The sequence below is a fragment of the Papaver somniferum genome, chromosome 11 (genome assembly GCF_003573695.1).
Source record: "Papaver somniferum cultivar HN1 chromosome 11, ASM357369v1, whole genome shotgun sequence".
Taxonomy (NCBI): Eukaryota; Viridiplantae; Streptophyta; class Magnoliopsida; order Ranunculales; family Papaveraceae; genus Papaver; species Papaver somniferum.
The window spans coordinates 134,916,224-134,941,761 of NC_039368.1; the positions used below are offsets into that span (position 1 = coordinate 134,916,224).

General features: G+C 41.4%; 1 protein-coding gene across 2 annotated transcripts; it reads right to left on the reverse strand.

Annotated features, from left to right (window-relative positions):
* Nucleotides 1-506: 506 nt before the first annotated feature.
* On the reverse strand, nucleotides 507-2,173 carry LOC113321223. Of its 2 annotated transcripts, none has more exons than XM_026569102.1 (2): nucleotides 1,935-2,173; nucleotides 507-1,794 (listed from the first exon to the last, which is right to left on the reverse strand). In XM_026569102.1, exon 2 carries the CDS (start codon nucleotides 1,589-1,591, stop codon nucleotides 662-664), a length of 930 nt encoding a protein of 309 aa, XP_026424887.1. In that variant the 5' UTR covers nucleotides 1,592-1,794; nucleotides 1,935-2,173; the 3' UTR covers nucleotides 507-661. The 2 variants fall into 2 exon arrangements, with proteins under 2 accessions (XP_026424887.1, XP_026424886.1); XM_026569101.1 differs by having other exon boundaries at nucleotides 507-1,803.
* Between the last annotated feature and the right edge of the window lie 23,365 nt (nucleotides 2,174-25,538).

Consider the following 25,538-nt stretch of genomic DNA (forward strand, 5'->3'; position numbering starts at 1 on the left):
TCTGAATGGTTGTCAGAACGAGATACTTTTCTTCTTTTCATACTTTTATTATCTTCCCGATATCCCCTCCACATTATGCAAGCTTAAAAGGAAAAAATCATCTCATTTCAAAGTTTCCTAAAATAGTTTCCCCACATCTGAAAAAGCTTTTAATTATTTTCTTTTGCTTAAATTCTCATTGGTTCCTTCTCCCAAAATAGAGCATTGGTGTATGTGATAATTAAAATATCGGACAAATGTATATATAAGTATTCTGATAATTAACCCGATTTACATGATTCTATGCACTAAACTTCCATGCCCAAATGAAGTATTTATGATTGTTTTCACACACATACTCCTTTCTGATACATGCGATGGAGCGGGTAAATCGTTTTAATTTACATATTTTAGCTATATAGGAAGCCAGACAATATGGAAAGCAAGAAGGCTAACCATATTTTGTTGTTATATGGCTCCACGCTCCCAGTGCAACAAATGACAAAATGTGTGACTAACAAATCTCATGAAGGGCAAAGAATAATCACATAATGAAAAATCCCAATTTTATGATGTTTTTACAAATCTCAACAACAACAACCAAAAAGAGTAAAAATTTCTTAAACTTTATACAAAATTTTGCAATCAAATCCTTACACAAACATAGAATGAATGAATTGAATCAATAAGGAGCTGATTCAGAATACTCAATAATAGGATTTGTTCTCATTGATGTAGCTGAAGGCAATTTACTGTTGCCAACCCATATTGTATCAAATGCTTCACCATTTTCAGCTTCATTTTCCATTGCACCAATTCTTCTCATCTTCACAATTCTATAAACCACAAACCCAAGCACTCCAATAAACAACAATGCAAATACTCCAAAAACAATACTTACAATCAACCACACCAACAACCTCTTGTCTTTCTTCTTCTTCTCCGGATGCGGCTCCGGACGCACGGTCACAACCGCAAAATGACCTTGATCATTTGTCAAACAAATATTCGGATGCTTCATTTCACTAAAATGTGGAGACCCATCTTCATTAAACTTAACACATTTGGCCTGCGAAATATTCAACCCGGACGGCAACCTAAAATGAATCGATATCGAGTTCCTCGTGGTGGTGAGATTCGCCAGCTTTTTCATCCCGTTGACGTTGTTTAAATTGGTGGCATTGTATACAATGAAACCAATAACAGGAGTAACCATTGAATAATTACCAGGTACATTGTAATAATGAGAAGATAAATTCCCTAAATTTTGATAAACTATGGCTAATCTCTTCACATATGGAATTGGTTTAACTCTTGGTGGTATACGAAAATTGCTAAAATTCGCTCCTCTAATCCAAAAACTACCGCTTCTTAAGCGGACAACCGATACTCTAATGCCCGTTAAATTTGTAGGAAGAACCGAATGGTAGAGAGAACCAGTCCTACGGTTATGGACTAATAATTCCTTGAATGCATATTTTTGAAGAAGAATATCTAATGAATGAGCTGCAGAGATGTTGTTGTTCATGGTCTGCCCAAATGAAGATGAAGAATAAGAAAGACATAATGAGAAAATCACTGCTAATGTGTACCATACCCTTTTGTACCCCATCAAAACACCACAATTATTTTGTCAACTTGATTCTAATCATGGTTTAGGATCAAGAAACAAAATCATTCTCCGGTTTTTCACCATTACATTGGATCAAACTTGCTCATATTCATCCGTCATCTACACGAACTTTTCCCAATTTGCATAACTTAAGGTCGTCTACCACGAAAAATCGATGCTCTTCACGGTTTGCAAAGTGCAATCTGTATTTCCTTTGAAAGAAAAACAAGGATGTAGCCGTTGTAATTCGATTCTAGCTCAAAACTCGATTCGGAATTATGGATAAAGAAATTGTACCAATGAAATCCACAAACTATAATCAAGATTATCAGATAGAATTTACCTTATAATTCTTGTATATTCAGAAAGAAAAATCTCCGAACTTGGCCGGTAATGACCCTAGAGCTTGAATTCTACCGACAATTATTTGCCGATTAATGAAGAAAAAATCTAAAAATGATGAATGATGATCAAAGAATTAGGAAAAAGAGAAAGAGGAAACCGTGTTGAGAAATGAACAGCCCATACAGAAATGTATTAGTTGTACATTCTATAATTCAACGAGGTATATTTTTTGTTTTTAAGATTAAAAATAATAAAAACATTTGATAATGGCAGGTACAAAATCTAATAATGTCAAGAATTTCAACCAATAATACGTCTTCAATGTGATTAAGGTATGATCCTAACCATCCAAATTCATCAACTCCATTAATTATAATTAATTAAAAAATAAAATGTAAATTAGGTAATTATTATTTTGGTTTGGTTGGAGAAATTTTTTGTAATAAGAAATTGAAACGATTCCAACTAGGGTATATTATAGTTGTCGGATACCTCCAAAATCCGACAGTTGGTTCATAAGTCGTTATCTAGGCGGCTACTTCATTGATCGTCACGTGTACGGTGATTAGGCTGTACATTTTTGGCCAGTTTGTCAAATGATTGGATGGAAAATCTTGGCCATACGGAGTAAGTATAAGATCTTGGCCAGCCAAATAGATAAAAATGGGGTCAAGGACATCTATGGCAGCTAGATTGACCTACTAGTCAAGACTCAAAGTGTCTTATGATATGATATGGGTGATTGAGAATCATAATCAATCTACCAGCCAATTAGATTAGAATCCAGGTTGTGTTTGATTAGACAGAAAACGTACTTTGTAGAAGAGAGGTTCAAAATGATGAAAGTAGAGGCCAGAGGGGTTGTGTAATCTTGTTTTTGAAATATTATAATGGAGAAAGTGAGATTAGGTACTCTTACGTATCCTAGGAGTTCTATTCTAATATTTTGGACCATTAACGTTTTGAGTGGTAAAGGCGGACATGTTTGGCAAATATTGTATTATGCGATTTGTTGGGTTTTATGGAAGGAAAGGAATGACAGGGTCTTTGGAGATCGTCGTAAATGTGTGCAAGAAAGTATTGATTTGGTGAAGCAATTGGTAGTTTTATTATCTTGCGACAGTGATACTTTCAAGTATGTTGATCCTAGCCTAATTTGGAGTAATTGGAAAACTCTCCGTGTATGTAATTTGTAGACCTTGGTTCTGTTTTTCTCTTTAATATAAATTTCTTTTTCGAAAAATATTTTGTTGGATTGGTTTTAGCTGCTTTAACGGCTTATGGTGGTCGTGGAATTTATTTGTCACAAAATTTGTCAATTTACCTAATAACTATAATTTTTGGGTGAAAAGGACATGTAAAATTTGATACTGTTCAAATGGATGAGAATGTAAAAATAATCAGGATGTAAACAGTTTCATCCTACCCATTTTCATATATTTTTTCTTATTTTTAATTTACATCAGGATGCATCCAGTTTCATCCTCACTCTTTTTTTAAGTTTAAGACAGGATGAATCCGGTTTCATCCTTACTATTTTTAAAACATGGTTCAAATGGACGAGTAAAAATTAGTATGGGTGAAATGGACACCAAAAAAATAGTAAGGATGAAACTGGATTCATCCTGACTTAAACTTAAAAAATAGCAAGGATGAAACTTGATGCATCCTGATGTAAATTAAAAATAAAAAAAAATATTTGAAAATGCGTAGGATGAAATTGTTTACATCCTGGCTATTTTTACATTTTTGTTCATTTAAACAGTATCAAAATCTAAATGTCCTTTTCACCCAGGAATTGTTGATTTTGATCTTTTTAGCCACTTTTGTGTTGTATAAAAGTATATAATTGTGCAATTCGTTTCTTTATCTTGCAATTCTTCCGGTTAAACTTGTACATGCAGTGATATGGTTTTCAGTTGAAAAAAGAAGTTATATGCCATCCAGGTTCTTGTAACATAATAACTTGTTGATAGGCAGAATTGAATTTCTAAGAAATGATATCTAGAAAGAGAATAAAAATGAAGCTTAATTAGTCACACTTATCAAGTTTAAAGAGAAAGAGGAAACCGTGTTGAGTAATAAACAGCCCACGTAAAAATGTATTATTTGACTTCTATACTGTGTCGGCGGGGAAAGGACTTAACAAAAGGTGATATGATTCGGGCATGTATTGTTCTGGCTCAAAATCTCAAAAACAATATTTTGGACTTTTGATAATAATATTGTACTATCCCCGTCTCACTATTAAGTGACCTAGTATTTAGTTATACACTAGGTCACTTAATAGTGGGACGGAGGGAGTATCTTTTTTACCCTCATAGTAGACTTTTCGCAATCTCAAAAATTATATTTTGAACTTTTCGTAATAATATTATACCTTTTTTATCCTCCACAGTAGACTTTTCGCAACGATTTTGACCAAACGAGGACTCCAATATAAATATTGACCAGGTTACTACGGTTTTGGGTGCACCCTTACTGGAAACTCGAAAATGTACTGTTGAATGTTCACCGAGTAGTGTTGACCATTGAAATTGAGTCCAGTTGACTGGTCAATTGTGAACACGTAAATCACGAAGGCATCTATATGTTCACAAACAATATTCACACTCTAGGTACCGACTCGTGCTGATAATACAATGGCATTGATTCCTTGGCTCAAAACCTTAGGGTTTATCATAGCCTCATCTAAGAACATCGCGAGTGGCGTTTACGCAGGGGAAGATAAAGAAAACGAAGCATAAAAGTAAATCTCATGGAGCGTTAGGCAAATATAAAGTGCTGAAATGTAAATAAGACTGGGATTTACGTGGTTCAGCACTAAGGCCTACATCCACGGGGTTGTTGTTTCACTATGTACTTGATGGTTACAAAGATAGTCGAGTGACTTTGGGGTTTACATAGGTCTGTATATTGTAAAGGACTAACTTACACTCACAATATTTCTCTCTCCTTCTCCTCCTGATTTTTCCGATCCCCTTACTCTTGGTGGAGAGGGGGTATTTATAGGGTTAGAGTGTGGGACCCACTTCTGAGGACCGTTGGAACCTTATCTTCTTGTGTTTTGTGTCCATCACACGGGGGTCTTCGTTTATTACTTCATCACGCAGAGTCGTCTTCGTTCGTTCCACGGGTTGATCGACACGTATGTTGCTCAGAGTGTTTAATGCGGGTAGTTGAGGTGCCTGCTCGTGTCAGGCAAGTGTCTTCTGCCCCTGTCACATCCATGTCAGTTCATTTTCTCTCCACCGTTGATCTTGGCTTCTTTTGGGGATGAGATAAAGTAACTCTTCGGGAGTTATCTGGTGCTCCGCAGTACATCGTGTTACCGGTACGTCTTTTTAACTTCTGCCCTTAGATTTGTTTGGGCAAAGATCCAACGTCGGCGGGATGGGCATCTTAGCTGTGGGCACATGTCATCATGCTTTGATGACTTTGTCCGCATGCTCTCCACGTATGTTCCTATATACACGTGTTTGATGATGAAATATGTGCACACAATTTGCCCCTTTTCTTCGGGATTGAGTGTTTAGTGGGAGCATTGAAGAAAACAGTCGTTACATATTCTTCCTCTCTCCTAATAACTTCTTCTAGAGATTTGGGCATGTTTCGTATTCGTGCATTAACTGCTCATTTAATGGGCACGTTTCCCATTCCTCCCTTAACTTCCTTCTCTTTCTTTCGAGTATATTAAGGAGGGGAGAAAAATTAATTTCATTCTCCTTCGAAAATTAATTTCATTCTCTGTCATTCTTTGTTCTTCAACCATTAAATTCTGTCTTAGCATTTATCACGCTCCCTTCTTCATTGTTTCTGGTTTGTTTCATTATCTGTCAGTCTTCATTATTTGTTCTTCGACCATTAAATCCTCTGTCTTAGAATTAATCACGCTCCCTTCTTCATTGTTACTGGTTTGTTGTCCTCTTCCTGCTGCTGTTTGTGGTGGTAAGGTTTCTTTTCTTTGTTCCTTTTATTTTAAGCTGTGTTGGTTGTAAATTTTCTGCTGTTGATCGTATTGTAGCCTCCCATTTTTGCTTCTGTCGTCCTTGTTTGTGATGAAGAACCCTTTTCTAATGCTTGTATGCTAGTTTGCCCCTGTTCTTCGTCGGAAATCAAGGAGGCCATTGTTTTACGTGTATTGATTGGACTTTTGAGTTTGGGGTTTTTAGGGTTTCTGTGCTATGTTGAGATGGACTGCTAATTTTGTGGTTTTTTGATCTTTGGTAATGACCTTGTGTTTGTTTCTAACTTGTTTATGTTGTATCTCTTCGCAGCCATGTCTGACCGTCCGCGTCTTCCTCATCAAACTCCGGGTTCTAGTCTACCGAGATCCCCTCCGCACAGAGAGTCTCAAATGGATCCCCGTGGTATCAGAGTTTCTTCTTCAGGGGCGAAGGCCTCTCCTCATAGGAAAGATGGTCCTTCAAAAAATCCTTCCGGGTCTCGAAACGCTTCCGAGCGTGCGGTTTCTCATCCTCGTGATGACGTTAGGTGTGCGCAGACACCTCCTCGTGCTGTTTCTTTTGATGTTCCTCCTCTGCGTTCAGTAGTGCATGTGCAGCACCCTCTACCGCCGCCTCCAGTACTTCCTCTCAAAGGGAAGAACACCAAAGGTTGTGTCCCAAGGACTAAATCGTCTAAAAATCCTCTCTAGTGCTATACTTCCACCGAAGAGTGCCACTACTGCTAAGGTATGGTTATTTCAGTTTCTGTCCGCGCTTGTTCGAAAAGTAACTCTTTGGAAAGTAACTGTTCGGAAAGTAACTCTGTGGAACATGTGTTGGTTTGCAGGTTTCGAAGAAGAAAAGATTGGGCCGAAGCAGTCTTCTACCATTGTGATGGGTGAGGCTGAGGTTCATGAAGAAGTTACCAGTCCGGTAAACGAAGAGTTTGCCGAGGATGAGATTTCTGATGGGGAAGAACGTACTGATACTTCCCCCCCTAATGTTGAGGATATTGGTGCGGGTTTTGAAGGAGATGGAGGAAATAATGCCGCGGTAGCTGATGGCAATGTTCTCGCTGATATGTCAGTCCCTGCTGGTGATGCTGCGGGAACTCTCCCCACCATGTCTCAAGAGTTGTCGTTTGACCGGGTTTATTCCGCAGGGGATCTCCTTGACGATGCTCTTGATTTTCCTGAAGAATTCTCTCTACTTTCCCCCAATGATGATTGGGATGTGCTCGGGGGGTCTGGACTCTGGTAAGGAAGACGCTGCTGTTCAGGACGGAGGCGCGGGTGATCACGATGTGCGTGTTGATGCCGAAACTTGTGTTGATGAGGCAATATCAGCCAAGGGGAAGTCCGTGGTTGATTCGCCTTCTGAGGATTTCCCTCATTCGCTGACATTTGAGGGTGAGGACGCCATAATGGATTGGCTTAAGAAAAAGGGTTTGTTGTTTGTCCCTCATCCTGCCCCGGTGGTTGCTGGTGAAAAGGATTCTGATGCTTATACCCGTCGGATGATGGAACTATCTTCCAAGGCGCGGGTATCTGAGATGTGGGGGAAAAGTTTGAGTGTTCCCGAAGCTACCCTTGTACTGGAGCCTCCTACTTCTGTCGAGGATATGATGGCCATAGCCGACGGTTACCAATATGGTTTTCCTCAGCAGCGTGTCTTGGAGGTAAGTCTTCGTACCTATCGCTTCGTGACGATTGAATCCTTCGGTGTAATAATGTTTTCCGTTTTGATGTGTAGATGATGAGGAGTGAGCATTGTAACCATGTGTTGTATCAATTCTTTAAGGCGAAATCTTTGAAGCTGGAGGCTAAGCTTCGTCACAGAGAAAAGGAATTATCTGCGGCCGAGGTAGAAATAGAAGAACTGAAGAGAAGCCTTAAAGAGAAAGAAAGGCTGGGTGAAGCGGAGGCTGGGCTTCGTTCAGAGCTTTCTCTCGTTCGTGCTGAGTTAGAGCAAACTCGCGGCCAAGTTTCTGCTTTCACAGGTTTGATTCTTTTTCCTCTTTTACCCTCGCAGTGCGTCGTAATTCCTCTATATTCCTTAGTTGTTCTGTCTGAGTCTCCCCACCCTATCTCCAGTGGGTGGCGTCCCCGAGTTGACATGGCTTCGAAACGAAAGGGCACGCCAAAAATCTCGGATCAAAGAGTTGGTCGAGAAAATTAAGAGTGAAGCCAAAAAGTGGGACGCGCGGGCTGAGGTATGGCGCGAAAGGCATGTTCAAATGGTTGGTATGCAGAATCTGTATAACCATGACCGTACTTTGTTCAATGGTACGCTGCTGTGGACAAGGGAGAATATGCGGGAATCCCGTGAGCGAACTTCATTATTGGAGTCTAGGATACATCTTCTGGAAGAGGAATTACAAAAGGCTCGCTCCCTTCCTTTTCCGGGAGTTAATGAGAGCATGTTGTGTCTTACCAGAGAACGGGACGATGCCCGAGCCGAAGTTTGGGCTCTAAGCAAGGCCCTTGCTGCGTCTCGTGCTGAAATAGCGCGTCTGGCTGAGTCTGAGAGAAATCTTGAAGTATGTATGTACAGACTTGGCAAAGGGGTATCAGAGATAAACAATGAGGTCAACCATCTTCGTCACATGGATTCGATGAAGCAGGTAGAACTAGATGCCAGTCAATTTACTCTCACCAACCTTCAACTAGATTATAAGAAATTATCCGCGGAATATGATCATCTTGATGAAGCGCGAGATGCGGTTGTTAATGAGTATGAAGAGGCTTCGGCTTGTGTCGAAGGTATAACTCTATTTCATCGAGTGTGATTGTGTCTTTTCTGTGCTAACTCCCTTGTGTTGTCTTTTTCAGAGCTCGAGGGACAACTCCGCGTTGCAAATGAAAAATTTGAAAAGGCTCAATCTTCCTTAGCGCAGCAGGAAGAACAGACTAATCATTTTAAGAGTTTGGCGGCGTCCCGCGAAGAGGCCGTTGGTGCAGCTTCTAAAGAAGTGAATCGTCTATCTTCGTTGTTATCCCAAGCCCAACAGCGGACGACGGTTATTATGTGGTGTGGTTAGAAAACACACAAAAACTCTTGCAAGTATACAAGGCCAAGTTTTAGTATAGAAAGTAAGCAAGGGATCATTCCACAGAGACTTGGGGTGTATTGAAGTTTCCTAGATAGCTGAGCTAGTGACAGGCAGTGAACTAAAGAACCAAAGAAAATTCAGTGGCAGTGAAGTCAAGAGGCAAAGAAACAAAGAAAATTCAAGAACAATTTAATCAAAACAGAAAACAAGCAAAACAGTTGAAGATGGAAGTGTCTGAAGATGGGTGAGAATTCTCCTTCACCTAGCTAGTTCACCTTGGTTACATCCCTGTCATGTGGTTAGTTAACTACCTAAAGTCCTTGGATAACCCCTAGCATTGTCTATCTGATTAAAGCATAGGCAATCACAGGTCATTTAGGGTCTAGGTCTCTAACTAATATGGCTTTGTGAATCCCTTAGATTATGACTAACTCCTAGCATTAATGGTCTGTTTAAAGCACCACTAATCACAAGCCAGTGAACCTTTGGAATGTTACTAACCTAAATGTTTTGAGCTCAACAGGGTCTAACCCAATTGGCTAACCAACAAAGTTCAGTTGACTTCTCACCCTAGTGGTGAATTAGAACTTAACAAACATGATGAATCACATGAACATTAACATAACAAGAACATGAACATAACAGTGAAAAATAGAATTGCAAAAAGCATAACACAACAGGACATTGAAATTGCAAATTAAAGCTTAAAGAACCCTAAATTAACAGTAAATTGACAGGCAAAATTAAACTGAAATTAACCCAATTAGGGGGTATCTCGGCTAACCAAGAACACCCTCTACACATACAACACCTCCTCTATTTATACCCAAAACTATGAATTAGGGTTCCATATGTTCTTCCCCAAAAAATCCCTAAAACAGTAAAATTAGGGTTACAAAATTTTTACCTAATTTCTCTGATAACTGCTCCTTTTCTTCGACCCATGCTTGTACTTCGCCTCCTGCTCCCTGTTCCGCTGTCAATTGCCGTGTCTAGCTTGAATTGCTTCATCAACTCCACACCCTAGGGTTCAGTGGCGTGAGTGTGGGTTTGATGAAATAATTTTGGCTAGGTAAATAGGTTTTGCAGTATGGGATGATGGGTTTTGTGTAGGTGATAGCCATGATGGCTTTTTGGAAGATGTGTGGTGGTGGTTGAGGCAGAGGCAGGCGGAGCTGGTGGCGGACATGGTTTCTGCAGAGGGAATGGGGAAGGAGATGGGGTGAGCTCGATGGTTTGGCAGAGAAGGCGTGTTTGGTTAGCTGGTATAGGTTCGGTCGCTAGGGTGTGAGGCGGGCGTATCGAGTTTGATGTTCTGCGATGCTGAGTCACTGGATGCGAAGCTGGTAGGTAGATCGGACGGTGATGTGAAGTGAAGCTTGTAGCGACCGTCAGATTATATGATACAACAAAATCAACGATGCCAGATGGAGTTAGGTGTTGTAGTGTTACGCGGAGATATCAAGCTTTGATGCACAGCAAGGGAGCGACCGTTGGATTCAACTACCATCTAATCTGAAGGCTTGGAATTTCAGCGTTGTGGTGCTTGGCAGAGACTTCAGATTTTGATGCTCTATGCAGGAGCGACCGTCGGATGCTTCTGAGAACTGATCTGATGGCTGAGAACGGAGGCGCTTTTGTGTGTAGAAAATGAGGTTGTGCGCACCATTCTTCGCGGCTTCCTTGCGTAATTTCTCCCGGCTTTTCACTACTTTTCTGCTCTTTTCGCTCCGCGACTTATCCGAACTTTATTTATTACCTAAAAATACAAAATTAATTAATAAAAATATTTATTCTTGAAAACAATGAAAATACAGAATATGGGATAAAATGTAGAATTAATGCATAAAAGATGAGTTAAATGCCAACAAAAAGGGATAAATATATACAATATTTGGCACTCATCAAATACCCCCAAACCTGAATTTTACTTGTCCTCAAGTAAAAACAAACTAAGGAAATCCTAACTATACCACTGTCGCTGGTCTCTCGAATGCATTTAGCGTATGCACTAAGCCTTTTAAACCACTAAGTGTCCCTAGTGGACGAGTTGAAGTCTCGTGAAGGTTTACCAGAGGTGTGCCTACAAAACCTAAGGACAAAATATGAGCTCAGATTCCATCAAATGTGACATGTGCAAAACAGTTTAAGCTCACAGCAAAATGGAGATGTCAATCTAGCTATCAAAGGCACAATCCTAGCACTGATAACAAAAAAAGACATGTGATAAGAGTGTAAAGTGTATCTACACATGTGTAAAGAAAGATCTGAAGTTATGACTACTAATCACCAAGAGATAGTTTCTCAGGCTAAGAACCAAGGTCGAAATCTAGCTAGCTGTCCGGACTTTACGAGAATTGTGAATGAGTTGGAGGAATTTCACAATTGCTCGCGTTGTACATCAATGGCATACACCCTCCTTGCTTATTACAATGAAACAACAAAAGATGACTATTTACATGACTCTTATTTACATTGACTATTCTCTTTTTATTTTTGGAACAAGAGATGATGGAATTGATAAATACTTGATTTTTTTTTTTTTTTTTTTTTTTTTTTTTTTTTTTTTTTTTTTTTTTTTTTTTTTTTTTTTTTTTTTTTTTTTTTTTTTTTTTTTTTTTTTTTTTTTTTTTTTTTTTTTTTTAACAAGGAAACACTTTTGATAAATATACAAAAGGAAATAAAAAATTACATGACACTTTGCAAGAGGTAGCCCTTTTTGATGCACCCAGTTAAATTCGATGGTTGTTTTTCTTAATGTAACCTCCACCTTCTATCCCAACCAACCAAAGAACAAGCTAGTCAAGTTTCGTTCAGTATTCTAAAGTGATTGGCAATCGTAACTTCCTATCAAACACCTTGAAGATCGAGGCCATACATGTATTGGTAGATCGTGCGCGTGCAAATTTCTTATCACGATGTGAATTGTGCTAGAATCAGGGTGCCTAAATATCTAGACTAAGACTCCTAATAAAAATACATATTTGCACAAGAGTCAACATTTCAAGGTAAATGAGCTCCATTTTTATGATTTTTTCATTTTTTAATTTTTTTTTTTTTTTTTTTTTTTTTGAATTTTGACTTTTTTAATTTTTTTTGGAATTTTTCAATTTTTTTCAAAAAGATGGAGTTTTGTTTTCAAATATAGCAAATTATCATGGCATCTACTCTATACCCCCAAACCTAAACTAAACATTGTCCTCAATGTTTCAAAACATGGAAAGAATTATAAAACAATATATGAAGAGGAACATGCTGAGTAGAGTAAAAGGAGAGAGAATACCCGATTGTACGGTGGTAGCTCGATTAAAACTCCGTTATTTCAAGGCAAAAATCCAACATATTTCAACCGAGATCATATTGGATTAGAAAAATATATACAAAAGGAACAAAAGGGTTTTTAAAATTTTATCTACTGGATTATATACAAAAATATTCACCATACACTAACAATCTAAAGAGTTGAGGATCAACCCAAAAGACAAAGTGTAAAGGTTTCAACAGCTTCACACAATAATAATATGATAGAAACGCAAGTGAAACTGTGAAACAAAATGAGCTACCCCCAAACCTGGATTTTTCAACGGATAAAATTTTGGAAACAAAATCTCGCAGTTTTGGGGGTTCATCATGTACAAGGTCTAGCTCAAAGTGAACTGTGCTAGGGACGGGCAAACATGCTAATTCCAACTGTGGTTCCTCAAATGTATTATACTTAGAAGCAAAATAGTCCAAGAGGACTTGGGAAGCACACAGTTCCAAACCTAGATTAGGGACTCTCAGAAAAGTCGGTTTGACAATATGGGTACAAACCAAATCTAGGTTGGGTGGAAGGCCATCAGATTGTGACTTATGTAGGACGATAGGCACATCATTATTAATCAAATCAAAATCTCCTAAATCATCTACACATGTCACATCATGCTCACAATCATCAATCAAATTAGCAAGTTCACACTCAGAATCATCAACATCATCAACAAATTTATTCTTATGCATTGGCAAATCAGGAGAAATATCACAATGTGACCTAGGTAGAGAATCAGACACATCAAATATATTTTCATGCATATTAGTGTCTACAGAAGATTCAACTATTCCTATGTCATGCTCATCTTCACAGAATAATTGTACGAATCCCATGTCAATATCAAAATCATATGAATTACAATGAGTATCAGAAAAAACAACATTCATGAAGGTCGAGGGCGAGAAGCCATATGTTTTGAACCAACAGGTTCCACAATATTTTCATGTTCTTCTAACACACATCATCATAATCATCATAATCATCATCATGGTAGCATGCATATTGGTCCTCATTAAAAGTGGTGGTGTCGTTAGTCGATTCATGTTCCTCTAAATTAGGTTCATATTCAACATCATTTACATGAATGGGACTAGACACTTCATTAGGGACAACATACATTTTCTCATGAATTTCCTCCTTTTGTAGGTGAAGCAAAATCTGATCTAAATATGCCTGAATTCGTGATGTAGATCTATCGAAGTTTTGCTCACTAAGTCTTAAAGCTTCTGTGGTGGAGTCTAAATTCATGGGAGTACAAAATTCTTCATGTTCAAATTGTGGTGAATGGTACATGTATGCATGGTCATTAGGGTCTACAAAATATTGATCGCAACCCTCAAAGGATTGATTATGGTCCCAATGACTACCATTCTCACAATTCATGGGCATTTCATACCTTGGATTTTCTCTAGATTGCCTAAAATTATGCAAAATATGACAATTCTCAACAGGGTGGTCTAAACTACCACATGCAGGACATGCATAGATTTTAGGTTGCCTAAGAAAATTAGATGTGACAGATTCCTCATGTGATTGCATTTCTAAAGCTGCGATTCGAGCTTCTAATTGATCGATCAGTGATGATTGTGTGAGTGAGGCACTAGCAAAATGTTCATTTTCACGTTGTGGCGAATGATGCATGTGTGAATAGTCATTAGGGTTCATGTATTGAGGCTCGGGACTTTGAAAATGTCCATAATAATTCCTATGACTATTGACATCATGGTCTATGGGAGGTGCATAACGTGAAGTTTGTCCACACGCAAGTTCTCTAAGGGATTTGTTGTATTCCCCAACTGTAGACCAAGATCTAGACATGATTGGCTCAAAAGCTAAGTAAAGAATGTACAAAGCTCAGAATTTGGTTTTTAATGGGTTTGGATTTTTGGGAAGAATTTGGTTTTTATGGGTAACATTTGGTTTTGTCGGGTTTGAAAAGAAATTTGGTTTTTAATGTTGGGAGCAAGCCCACATTGGTGGGAGAAATTGTGTTGCCAAGGGAAGGTGAACTAAGCCCACAATGTGTATGCAAACTGAAGCCCAATGCAGCTTTTGAAATAGCTTAACTGTTGCTTGTTTGGTCGGAGGCCCAGTTGGGCTTTCAAAAGTTCAGTTTTTCTAATTTAAAACTAACAGGCCCAAATCAGTCTAACATCACAAACCCACAAGCAATTAAACAAACAAGCCCACAAGTAATTAAGATTACAAGCCCAAAAAAAAAGGAAAAAATTATTACAAGCCCACAAATGAAAAATGGAAGCCCACAGGTTGGGTTCTCTTAATGGGTTTAGGCTTACTTGCTTAAGCACAGCCCAGCTGCTCAGTTTGGTTGCAAAAGCCCAGTTGGGCTTTGGATCATCCTAAGCTTTGCTTCAACACTCAAGGTCCAGTTGGGCTTTTCAGTTGCAAAGCCCAGTTGGGCTTTGTTCTTTTTCAGCTGCTTGGAATCAGCCCAGTTGGGCTTTGGATCATAGCAACAGCAGGACCAGCAGAATTGTTCAACAGCAAGTGGGCTTGTTCAATTGCAGCAGCTTGCTTTTGCACAGCAGCAACAGCTGAGGCACAGCAGCAAGACCAGGAGCAGCAGCAGGAGAAGCAGCTCAGTAGCAATAGCAGCACCACAAGTTCAGCAATAGCAGCTCAGCAGCAAGGCAGTAGCAGGATCAGGAGAAGCAGCTCAGTTGAGGTAGCTGGAAAGAAAGCTGCAGCAGCACAGCAGCTTGGCAGCCAAGGCAGCAGTCAGCAGCAGCATCAGCTCCACAGGAGCACTTCACAGCAGGTACCTGGACTCAGCAAAGATCAGTTTCTTTCAGCTGCACTACACAGCAGCTACTAAAACAGCAAGTTAATCTAAGATGCAAGAATGCAATGCATGATGCAAGATATGCAGTGCAGAGAATATGCAAGATGAATATGCAAGTGAGGCTAGATGAATTAAATGCAAGGAGAACAGCAAATAAGAATGCTTCGAAAACACAACGCCAAGTCCCCGGCAGCGGCGCCAAAAACTTGGTGTGGTTAGAAAACACACAAAAACTCTTGCAAGTATACAAGGCCAAGTTTTAGTATAGAAAGTAAGCAAGGGATCATTCCACAGAGACTTGGGGTGTATTGAAGTTTCCTAGATAGCTGAGCTAGTGACAGGCAGTGAACTAAAGAACCAAAGAAAATTCAGTGGCAGTGAAGTCAAGAGGCAAAGAAACAAAGAAAATTCAAGAACAATTTAATCAAAACAGAAAACAAGCAAAACAGTTGAAGATGGAAGTGTCTGAAGATGGGTGAGAATTCTCCTTCACCTAGCTAGTTCACCTTGGTTACATCCCTGTCATGTGGTTAGTTAACTACCTAAAGTCCTTGGATAACCCCTAGCATTGTCTATCTGATTAAAGCATAGGCAATCACAGGTCATTTAGGGTCTAGGTCTCTAACTAATATGGCTTTGTGAATCCCTTAGATTATGACTAACTCCTAGCATTAATGGTCTGTTTAAAGCACCACTAATCACAAGCCAGTGAACCTTTGGAATGTTACTAACCTAAATGTTTTGAGCTCAACAGGGTCTAACCCAATTGGCTAACCAACAAAGTTCAGTTGACTTCTCACCCTAGTGGTGAATTAGAACTTAACAAACATGATGAATCACATGAACATTAACATAACAAGAACATGAACATAACAGTGAAAAATAGAATTGCAAAAAGCATAACACAACAGGACATTGAAATTGCAAATTAAAGCTTAAAGAACCCTAAATTAACAGTAAATTGACAGGCAAAATTAAACTGAAATTAACCCAATTAGGGGGTATCTCGGCTAACCAAGAACACCCTCTACACATACAACACCTCCTCTATTTACCCAAAACTATGAATTAGGGTTCCATATGTTCTTCCCCAAAAAATCCCTAAAACAGTAAAATTAGGGTTACAAAATTTTTACCTAATTTCTCTGATAACTGCTCCTTTTCTTCGACCCATGCTTGTACTTCGCCTCCTGCTCCCTGTTCCGCTGTCAATTGCCGTGTCTAGCTTGAATTGCTTCATCAACTCCACACCCTAGGGTTCAGTGGCGTGAGTGTGGGTTTGATGAAATAATTTTGGCTAGGTGAATAGGTTTTGCAGTATGGGATGATGGGTTTTGTGTAGGTGATAGCCATGATGGCTTTTTGGAAGATGTGTGGTGGTGGTTGAGGCAGAGGCAGGCGGAGCTGGTGGCGGACATGGTTTCTGCAGAGGGAATGGGGAAGGAGATGGGGTGAGCTCGATGGTTTGGCAGAGAAGGCGTGTTTGGTTAGCTGGTATAGGTTCGGTCGCTAGGGTGTGAGGCGGGCGTATCGAGTTTGATGTTCTGCGATGCTGAGTCACTGGATGCGAAGCTGGTAGGTAGATCGGACGGTGATGTGAAGTGAAGCTTGTAGCGACCGTCAGTATATGATACAACAAAATCAACGATGCCAGATGGAGTTAGGTGTTGTAGTGTTACGCGGAGATATCAAGCTTTGATGCACAGCAAGGGAGCGACCGTTGGATTCAACTACCATCTAATCTGAAGGCTTGGAATTTCAGCGTTGTGGTGCTTGGCAGAGACTTCAGATTTTGATGCTCTATGCAGGAGCGACCGTCGGATGCTTCTGAGAACTGATCTGATGGCTGAGAACGGAGGCGCTTTTGTGTGTAGAAAATGAGGTTGTGCGCACCATTCTTCGCGGCTTCCTTGCGTAATTTCTCCCGGCTTTTCACTACTTTTCTGCTCTTTTCGCTCCGCGACTCATCCGAACTTTATTTATTACCTAAAAATGCAAAATTAATTAATAAAAATATTTATTCTTGAAAACAATGAAAATACAGAATATGGGATAAAATGTAGAATTAATGCACAAAAGATGAGTTAAAATGCCAACAAAAAGGGATAAATATATACAATATTTGGCACTCATCATTATGCATAAGGCTCGGTGCCAATTGGCTGAGGAGACAAACAAGATGCTGGAGAAGATTGAGCTTGGCCTTAAGACTGAGCATGGCCTTGTGAAGAGCTATCCGCGCCGTCCAGTGCCTGCTTCCTTGCCTGGCTCCTCGGGACCCTCATCTGGTGGGAGCGTCCCTTCAACTCTTCGGAACAACCTTGCTGATGGGGCGGCTTCATCTAAGTAGAGACCGCGGCATCATTATCCTTCCGTTAGATTTTGCTAGTATTTTGTAAAAAGAATATTTTTGATGTATATTCCTTGTAAATTTTTGATGTGTAATTTTACAATCCATGGCCTTTCCTCTTTTTGTAACCAACCTTTATGAAATGGATCATTTTTTTGATATACCTGCAATATCAGTTTGTTGTTTATTTTAGGCATTATGATGAAAGACGCTAAAAACAAAAGAGTTTTTTAAGTGTTTGGGTGCGATACCGAAGGGAGGTACCTTCGTGATCGGCTTGAGACCTGTCACCCCGCTGGCGAACCCTTGGCCAGAGGATTCCCAGACGGTGGGGGCCGAGGCAACGTTCTAGGATATGGGGTTTAAAAAATTTACATACACCCATTCCGTCGACCTGTTGCCTTAAGATTGGTTGGGTATCTCTTTCTGCTGGGTGCCTTCCCCCTGGTCTTACACTTATCAACACTGATGGGGGAGCCCTGAGAGATTGTAGATTAACTACTTTCCCCAATATTGTTGATAAGTTGATTTCTTGAATTTAGGAAAGCTTGTTTGATTGATAGGTTGAGGCCTGCAATTCCTCGTCCAGAGATAGAAACATGTAGAGCGGTCACGCTGCCTTCTTCTTCTGGTACTCTTCACGCAGATGCAAAGCTGCGTTGCTCCTATGGGTAATATGGTTTAAGCCACTTAGCATTCCAAGGATGTCGGAGGACCTCGCCTTTCAGATTGCGAAGGTAATAGGAACCGCTTCCCGCAATTTCGTGTATTATAAAGGGTCCTCCCCACGTAGGTGCTAACTTTCCCCATCTCTTTTCTCGTTGATACTGTGGGATAGTTCTTAACACATACTGTCCCTCTACAAAATTCCGAAGCTTGACCTTTTTGTTGTACTCCCTTGCTAGTCTTCGTTGATAATTTTCCATCTTCTGCAATGCTGCTTCCCTTCTTTCTTCTAGGTCGTCCAATCTCTCTAACATCATGTCTGTTGTGAGATTTTTCTCCCATGCTTCGGTCTTTGTGGTTGGCATGAGGATCTCTGTCGGGATGACTGCTTCAGCTCCATAAGTGAGGAGAAACGGGGATTCCCCGGGGCAGATCTTCTTGTTGTTCTGTATGCCCATAACACATTATGCAACTGTTCACACCATCGCCCCTTATGTTCGTCTAATTGTTTTTTGAGGATAAGGGCGAGGGTCTTTTGTGGTAGCTTCCGCTTGTCCGTTGCTTTGAGGGTATATGGGGGTGGACTTGTTTTTCCTTATTTTGAAAGTGTCAAAGAGCATGTCTATGTTTTTCCCCTGTAATTGTTTACCATTATCGGACACGATTTCCGCTGGTATGCCGAATCTGCAAATAATATTTGGAATATGAAAGTAAACACGTCCACGTCTCTGATCCTGGCTAAGGCTTTGGCTTCCACCCATTTACTGAAGTAGTCCGTGGCTACTATCAAAAATCGTCTTTTCCCTGACCCTTCGACGAAAGGCCCGACGATATCTATGCCCCATTTCGCAAATGGCCACGGGCTATCTACAGAATTTAACAGTGTTGCCGGCGCGTGTATCTTTTTGGCGAAGCGCTGACATTCTTCACACCGTCGGGACATCCTTGCGGCATCCTGTATCATTGTGGGCCAGTAATATCCTTGCGTTTTTGCTTTGTCGGCTAGTGACCTCATGCCGCTATGATTCCCTGCGTCACCATAATGGATGTCGTTTAGAATTCGGTGCCCCTCTCCGGGATAAGCAACGTAGTAATGGCCGAGGAAGGATTTCTTGTACAGGACCCCATCCCGGAGATCATATCTTCCTACTTTGGAGAGTATTTTCCTAGCTTGTTTATGATCCGCGGGTAAGCTTCCCTTTTCGAGAAACGCATGGATCACCGTTCTCCAATCATCTTCGTTGCTGAAGTCTTCGTCTTGATTTGCTCTTGACAGGATATCTTCTTCGTCAAAATCGTTATGGATGTCTTCTCCTATTGGTCTTCGATATTTTCTTCCACTGTATCTTGATTGGTAGCGAAGGAGAATTGAGATGCAATCGAAGGCTCGTATACCCTTGTTATTTTAATAGCTTCGACGCTTTTATCCTTCAGCATGGATGATATATATGCTAGGGCATCCGCATGCCTGAGATCCTTTCTGCATAAGTGCCGGAATTTGATGTTCGGAATTTGTGACGCCAATGTTTGGACCAAGGCCATGTAAGCTGAGAGGGTGTCATCGTACACATTGTACTCGAGCTCTATTTGCCGTATGACAAGCTGCGAATCACTTGTCAGTCTTACATCGGTTACCCCCATTTCTATTATTACACGGAGGGCATGTACGACTGCCTCGTATTCAACGATGTTGTTGGTATGCTCTTTGAATTCTAACCTGAGTGCCTGTACAATCCTTTCTCCGGTTAGGGTGGTAATGACAATGCCTATTCCTGCTCCTTCCTTATTTTTGGAACCGTCGACGAAGACTTCCCATTGTCTTTGACTCGCGGGTTCGAGGATATCCATTGGATCTTTGCTTTCTTCTTCGGCTTCTGGTATTCCCTTAATCTCTTCGTCTTTGTCCAGGGGGAGGTCTGCTAAGAAATCCGCCAAAACTCGGGATTTTAGAGAATGTTGAATTTCATGAATGATGTTGAATTGGTCCGTGTTCCACTTGGCTATTCTGCCCACTTTTCCCGCGCTTTTGAGGACTGCTTCCAGTGGTGCTTTGCATGGGACGCGGATGAAGTGAGTTAGGGTGTAGGTTCTCAGCTTTTGAGTAGCCCAAACCAATGCTAGGATAAGTTGTTCGATCTTTGTGTAGTTCCTTTCCGCAGAATTGAGGGTCTTACTGACGTAATAGATAGGTTGTTCTATCTTCGTATTGGTTTTGACCAACACTGCGCTGACTGCGTCTTCTGTTGCTGCTATGTACAATGCTAAAACCTCATCAGGATCCTGTTTCTGCAGGATCGGAATTGAAGCTAGGTGTTCTTTGATTTTTTGGAAGGCTTCTTCGCATTCTGCGGTCCATTCAAACTTGCTCCCTTTTTTGAGAATGTTGAAGACATGTTTGCATTTGTCCGAGGATCGGGCAATAAATCTGCCCAAGGCTGCGATGGACCCATTGAGTTTCTGCACTTCTTTTAAATTCTTCGGGGACGGCATTTCTACTATGGCCTAAATCTTTACTGGGTCTACCTCGATACCCCTTTTTGTTACCAGATACCCGAGGAATTTTCCCGAGGTGACGCCGAAAGTACATTTCTCTGGATTTACTTTCATGTGATGTTTTCTCATTGCTTCGAAGATATCTCTCAGATCCTGGTGGTGATCTTTGCGCAGCTTGCTTTTGACGAGCATATCGTCAACGTAAACTTCTAAGGTACTACCAATCCATGGCCTGAAGATAGCATCGACCATTCTTTGGTATGTTGCCCCTTGTTGCGAATTCCGAAGGGCATTCTAGTGTAGCAATAAAGGCCATGTGGGGTGTAAAACGCTGTGTGTGGCTGATCTTCTTCTGCCAGGGCTACTTGGTTGTAGCCAGAATGTCCATCCATGAATGACAGCTCTTCATATCCTTCTACCGCCTATACCAGCTGATCTATGCTTGGCAAGGGATAGCTGTCCTTTGGACATGCCTTGTTGAGGTTAGTAAAATCGATGCATATACTAACCCCTCCATTTTTCTTAGGAACGACGTCCATATTGGAGATCCACGTAGGGTACTTGACTTCCTTGATGAAAACTGCGTCTAGTAGTTTCCGAAGTTCTTTTTCCACGGCCTTATGATACTCCGGTGCAACTTTTCTTATTTTTGCCTGAAAGGTGGTGTGCCTGGTGTGATGCGCATCTCGTGTTGGATTACTTTTAGGTCAATCCCAGGCATATCTCCTAATTTCCAGGCGAATACATCTGCGTATTCTTTAAGTAATTTGGTTAGAGAATCTTCTCTTTTTTCGTCCATTATGGTCCCTACTTTGATCATCTTCGGGTTTTCTTCCGTTCCTATGTTGATTTCTTTTACGGGCTCTACTGGCGTGAACACCGGCTTCGGATCCCCGATAACTGGGACGTTCTTTGATTGATATTTAGTATGTTTTTGTCCTTCGTTGGCTGCTGAAGTACTTGTCTCTTTGTTTAGGACATTATCATCTTTGGTCAAATCCCTTCCTGTAGTTTCCTTGAGGAATAAGTCTATGGCCTTCTCTTTCGCGGTTTCTTTATTCTTAATTCTTCGGTTTTTCGCTGCTCTTCTTGTTCGTTGTTGATGCGATCCTGAGTGGCCTGGCACTCCCTTGCAGAGACCCGATCTCCCTTGATTTCCATTACTCCCTCAGGTGTAGGGAATCTGAGATATTGGTGGTACGTTGCCGCCACTCCCTTGAGTTTATGTAACCACTTTCGTCCGATAATGGCGTTGTAGGGGGATGGGGCGTCAACCACGCTGAATCGTGTCTCTACCTTCATGGGTCCGGCGTTAACTTGCAACACGATGTCTCCTAATGGCTTCGTGGGTGAACCATTGAATCCGTAGATGGTGTAATAAGAGGTCATCAGCTGTTCTTCATGGAGTTTCATTCGTTTGAATGCGTCGTAGAATAGAACGTTTACCGAGCTTCCCCCGTCTATGAGGATCTTTTTGAGGTTACATCCGGCCACTGGTAGTGTGAGGACCAGGGGGTCGTTATGGTCTTCCATGTCCTCTTCGATATCCTCAGCATCGAAAATAATAGGCGAGTCCATCCACTCTTCGTACTCGTCCACCTCTATCCCATCGATCTTATACAATTCGCAGCGGTCTTCGAACTGCTTCCGTAACCTCTTTCATATCTGTGCTGTAAGTGAGGGACCTGCAGCTTCAGAACACGAAATGGTGTTGATTGTGCGGTTCCCTTCTGGAAGCTGGACTGGCTAGGTTCGTTTGGATCTGTCCTCGGCGACATCCTTTCGTATGTAATGTTTGAGCTCGCCAGCATCGATTAATTTTTGGATCATTATTTTGAGGTTTTTACATTTTTCGGTCTGGTGTCCGTTGAAGCAGTGATATTCACAATAATCTTTAGACTTCTCGGTTCTCGAGGGCTGCTTTCCCTTAGACCATGGCCACTCCAGGTTTTCCCTTCCTTTGATCTCTCTCAGGATCCGAGCATAGCTAGCATTGAGCTTCGTATAAACTTGATCTTCGAATTTTCGATCGCCTGTTCGTCGTTCGTCCCTTCGTTCCTTCTTGTCTTCGTGAGGCCGCTCCGCTGAAAAATTCCTTTTGGCCTCATTGGTTTGTTCTGCTGAATTGGTACGGTGAGACTTCTGCGTGTATGCCCTAGGGTTTTCACGCTGGATTTCTTCAAGACGAGCGTGTTTTTCAATAATTATTCGAAGATCTCCCTCTGTTTTAGGTACGCTTCCATGAATCTCAACTAATAGTGGACTCATTCGATCTAATCCCCACTTGTAGCAGTTGATACTTACCACCGGGTCCACACTCCCTATGGCTTGGCAGACCTTGTGCCATCTGTTAGTGTATTCCCTCGTGGTTTCCTTATAGCCGATTGCTAGCGAAAATAGCTTATCCATTCCAGTATTAACAGCCTTGTTGTACATGTAAGTTCTTAAGAACTTTTCTGCGAGTTGGTCGTAGGAGTGGATAGAGTCTGGCGGCATATTATCAAACCAAGACAATGTCGATCCCTTCAGGCTCGATGGGAAGTATCTACAGAGTACTGCGTCGTTTTGACTTCATCTAGCCAAGACACGGTTATAATACCGAATGTGTGCAGCGGGATCACTGGATCCGTCATAGCATTCAAATGTCGGGACAAGGCACTTGAGTGGAATAGGGGTGTTGGCCAGGCGATGAGTTAAGGGCGTGGAGTTAGCCTCTCTCATGACCTCTTCTAACCTTCCCCTTCCTTGTCTACTTTTTAACTGCCTGATCTCTGCCATCATTTCATCACGCAGCTCTTCCATCGCGCGGTGGTGTCCTACGCTCTTCTGCTTGTGATAGCTTGACTCTCCGTCGTTATAATCCGGGTCGGATGCGCTACTACCCCTTGCCGCTTTTCCATTTGCTGCTACGATGACTCTTCGGTCTCGGTTTGGTTATGGTGCCTTTGAACTTGCTTCATCGAGTTGTTGGCTTGTCTTTGTGCTTAAGGAAATCCGGTCTTTTAAATCCTGGTTTTCTCTGGCCAACAGAGCTACAGCATCTGCGTAAATCTTCTGGCTCTTCTTCAATTCCTCAAGCTCGGACATCAATCGATGTGATTGGTTCGACCCCTGATTGGGAGTCCCAGCTCGTGCTACTACGGAAATGGTGCCGCCTTCTTCGATGGTTTGCACTAAAGGTGGGGGAGGTTCAGCTTCGATTGTTGGCATTTCCAGATCGGGCGAAGTGCCCATCTGCGGCGTTAGAGCCGCCGGCACAGTTTGATTTTGATCGTTTGTTGATGGCATTCCGAAGGTCGGCGGGTGCGCGGGTTGGTGTGTTCTGGATTCATCCACCCTTTCTTTTGGCTGGTGAAATTGATTCGTAGCAAAAGTTTTGCTGGCTTCCGCAGCCTTTGGGGCAGCCGTTGTTGTACTATACTTTGTTGCCGCTGCTCTGAGGTCCGCGTCTGCGACGGAGTTAGCGTTCATAGGCGAAGTGATTTCCGCAGTATCCTGCCTCTGACTGGTCATTTTGAATTTGTCTCCTTTCTGCTTGCTCCGGGTGATGATCGGGGTCGTCCTTGGTGCTTCCTTTGACGTGACTTTGGATTTTCCTGCTTCCTGCATCTTTTCCATCGTGGGTCCTTTTGTCGCTTTCGTTTTCCTTCTGCACAAGGGAATTTCAAACAGCGAGAAACAGAAATATCCGTGCGGATCGGGTTAGTTTACAAAATTCCTTACTCCAAGACCGGGAAAAACTGCCCGAGGGCCACAGAGAACTTTTAAAAATGCGGGTTCATTGAAGGTACGCGGGAACGTGTAAGGATCCCCTTAAAATGCACGTAGATCTTTTTGAAATTTTTTTGGAAGCGACCCACTGGAAAGTCAGGTCCGGAAGAGATCTAAAAAATGTAAATCCAAGGATCTAAGCGATAAATCTTTTAACCAGTTTAAATTGCTTCGACAGATACTGCCAGGACCATCGAAGATAACGGGTGCGTTTTTGAATATAGTAAAGTTAACAAAAGGTAAATACTGCTAGAGATGATGAAATAGAGCAATCATATGTAATTTAGTATGAAATCACAGGATAAGATAAATCTTTTACCGGGACGAAGTTCCCTGTTTCTAGCGCCAAATTGTGAACACGTAAATCACGAAGGCATCTATATGTTCACAAACAATATTCACACTCTAGGTACCGACTCGTGCTGATAATACAATGGCATTGATTCCTTGGCTCAAAACCTTCGGGTTTATCATAGCCTCATCTAAGAACATCGCGAGTGGCGTTTACGCAGGGGAAGATAAAGAAAACGAAGCATAAAAGTAAATCTCATGGAGCGTTAGGCAAATATAAAGTGCTGAAACGTAAATAAGACTGGGATTTACGTGGTTCAGCACTAAGGCCTACATCCACGGGGTTGTTGTTTCACTATGTACTTGATGGTTACAAAGATAGTCGAGTGACTTTGGGGTTTACATAGGTCTGTATATTGTAAAGGACTAACTTACACTCACAATCTTTCTCTCTCCTTCTCCTCCTGATTTTTCCGATCCCCTTACTCTTGGTGGAGAGGGGGTATTTATAGGGTTAGAGTGTGGGACCCACCTCTGAGGACCGTTGGAACCTTATCTTCTTGTGTTTTGTGTCCATCACGCGGGGGTCTTCGTTTATTACTTCATCATGCAGAGTCGTCTTCGTTCGTTCCACGGGTTGATCGACACGTATGTTGCTCAGAGTGTTTAATGCGGGTAGTTGAGGTGCCTGCTCGTGTCAGGCAAGTGTCTTCTGCCCCTGTCACATCCATGTCAGTTCATTTTCTCTCCACCGTTGATCTTGGCTTCTTTTGGGGATGTGATAAAGTAACTCTTCGGGAGTTATCTGGTGCTCCGCAGTACATCGTGTTACCGGTACATCTTTTTAACTTCTTCCCTTAGATTTGTTTGGGCAAAGATCCAACGTCGGCGGGATGGGCATCTTAGCTGTGGGCACATG

What these genes read in the sequence shown, in the direction of transcription:
- LOC113321223 (XM_026569102.1), bottom strand. Translation starts at nt 1,591, where the DNA reads ATGGGGTACAAAAGGGTATGGTACACATTAGCAGTGATTTTCTCATTA.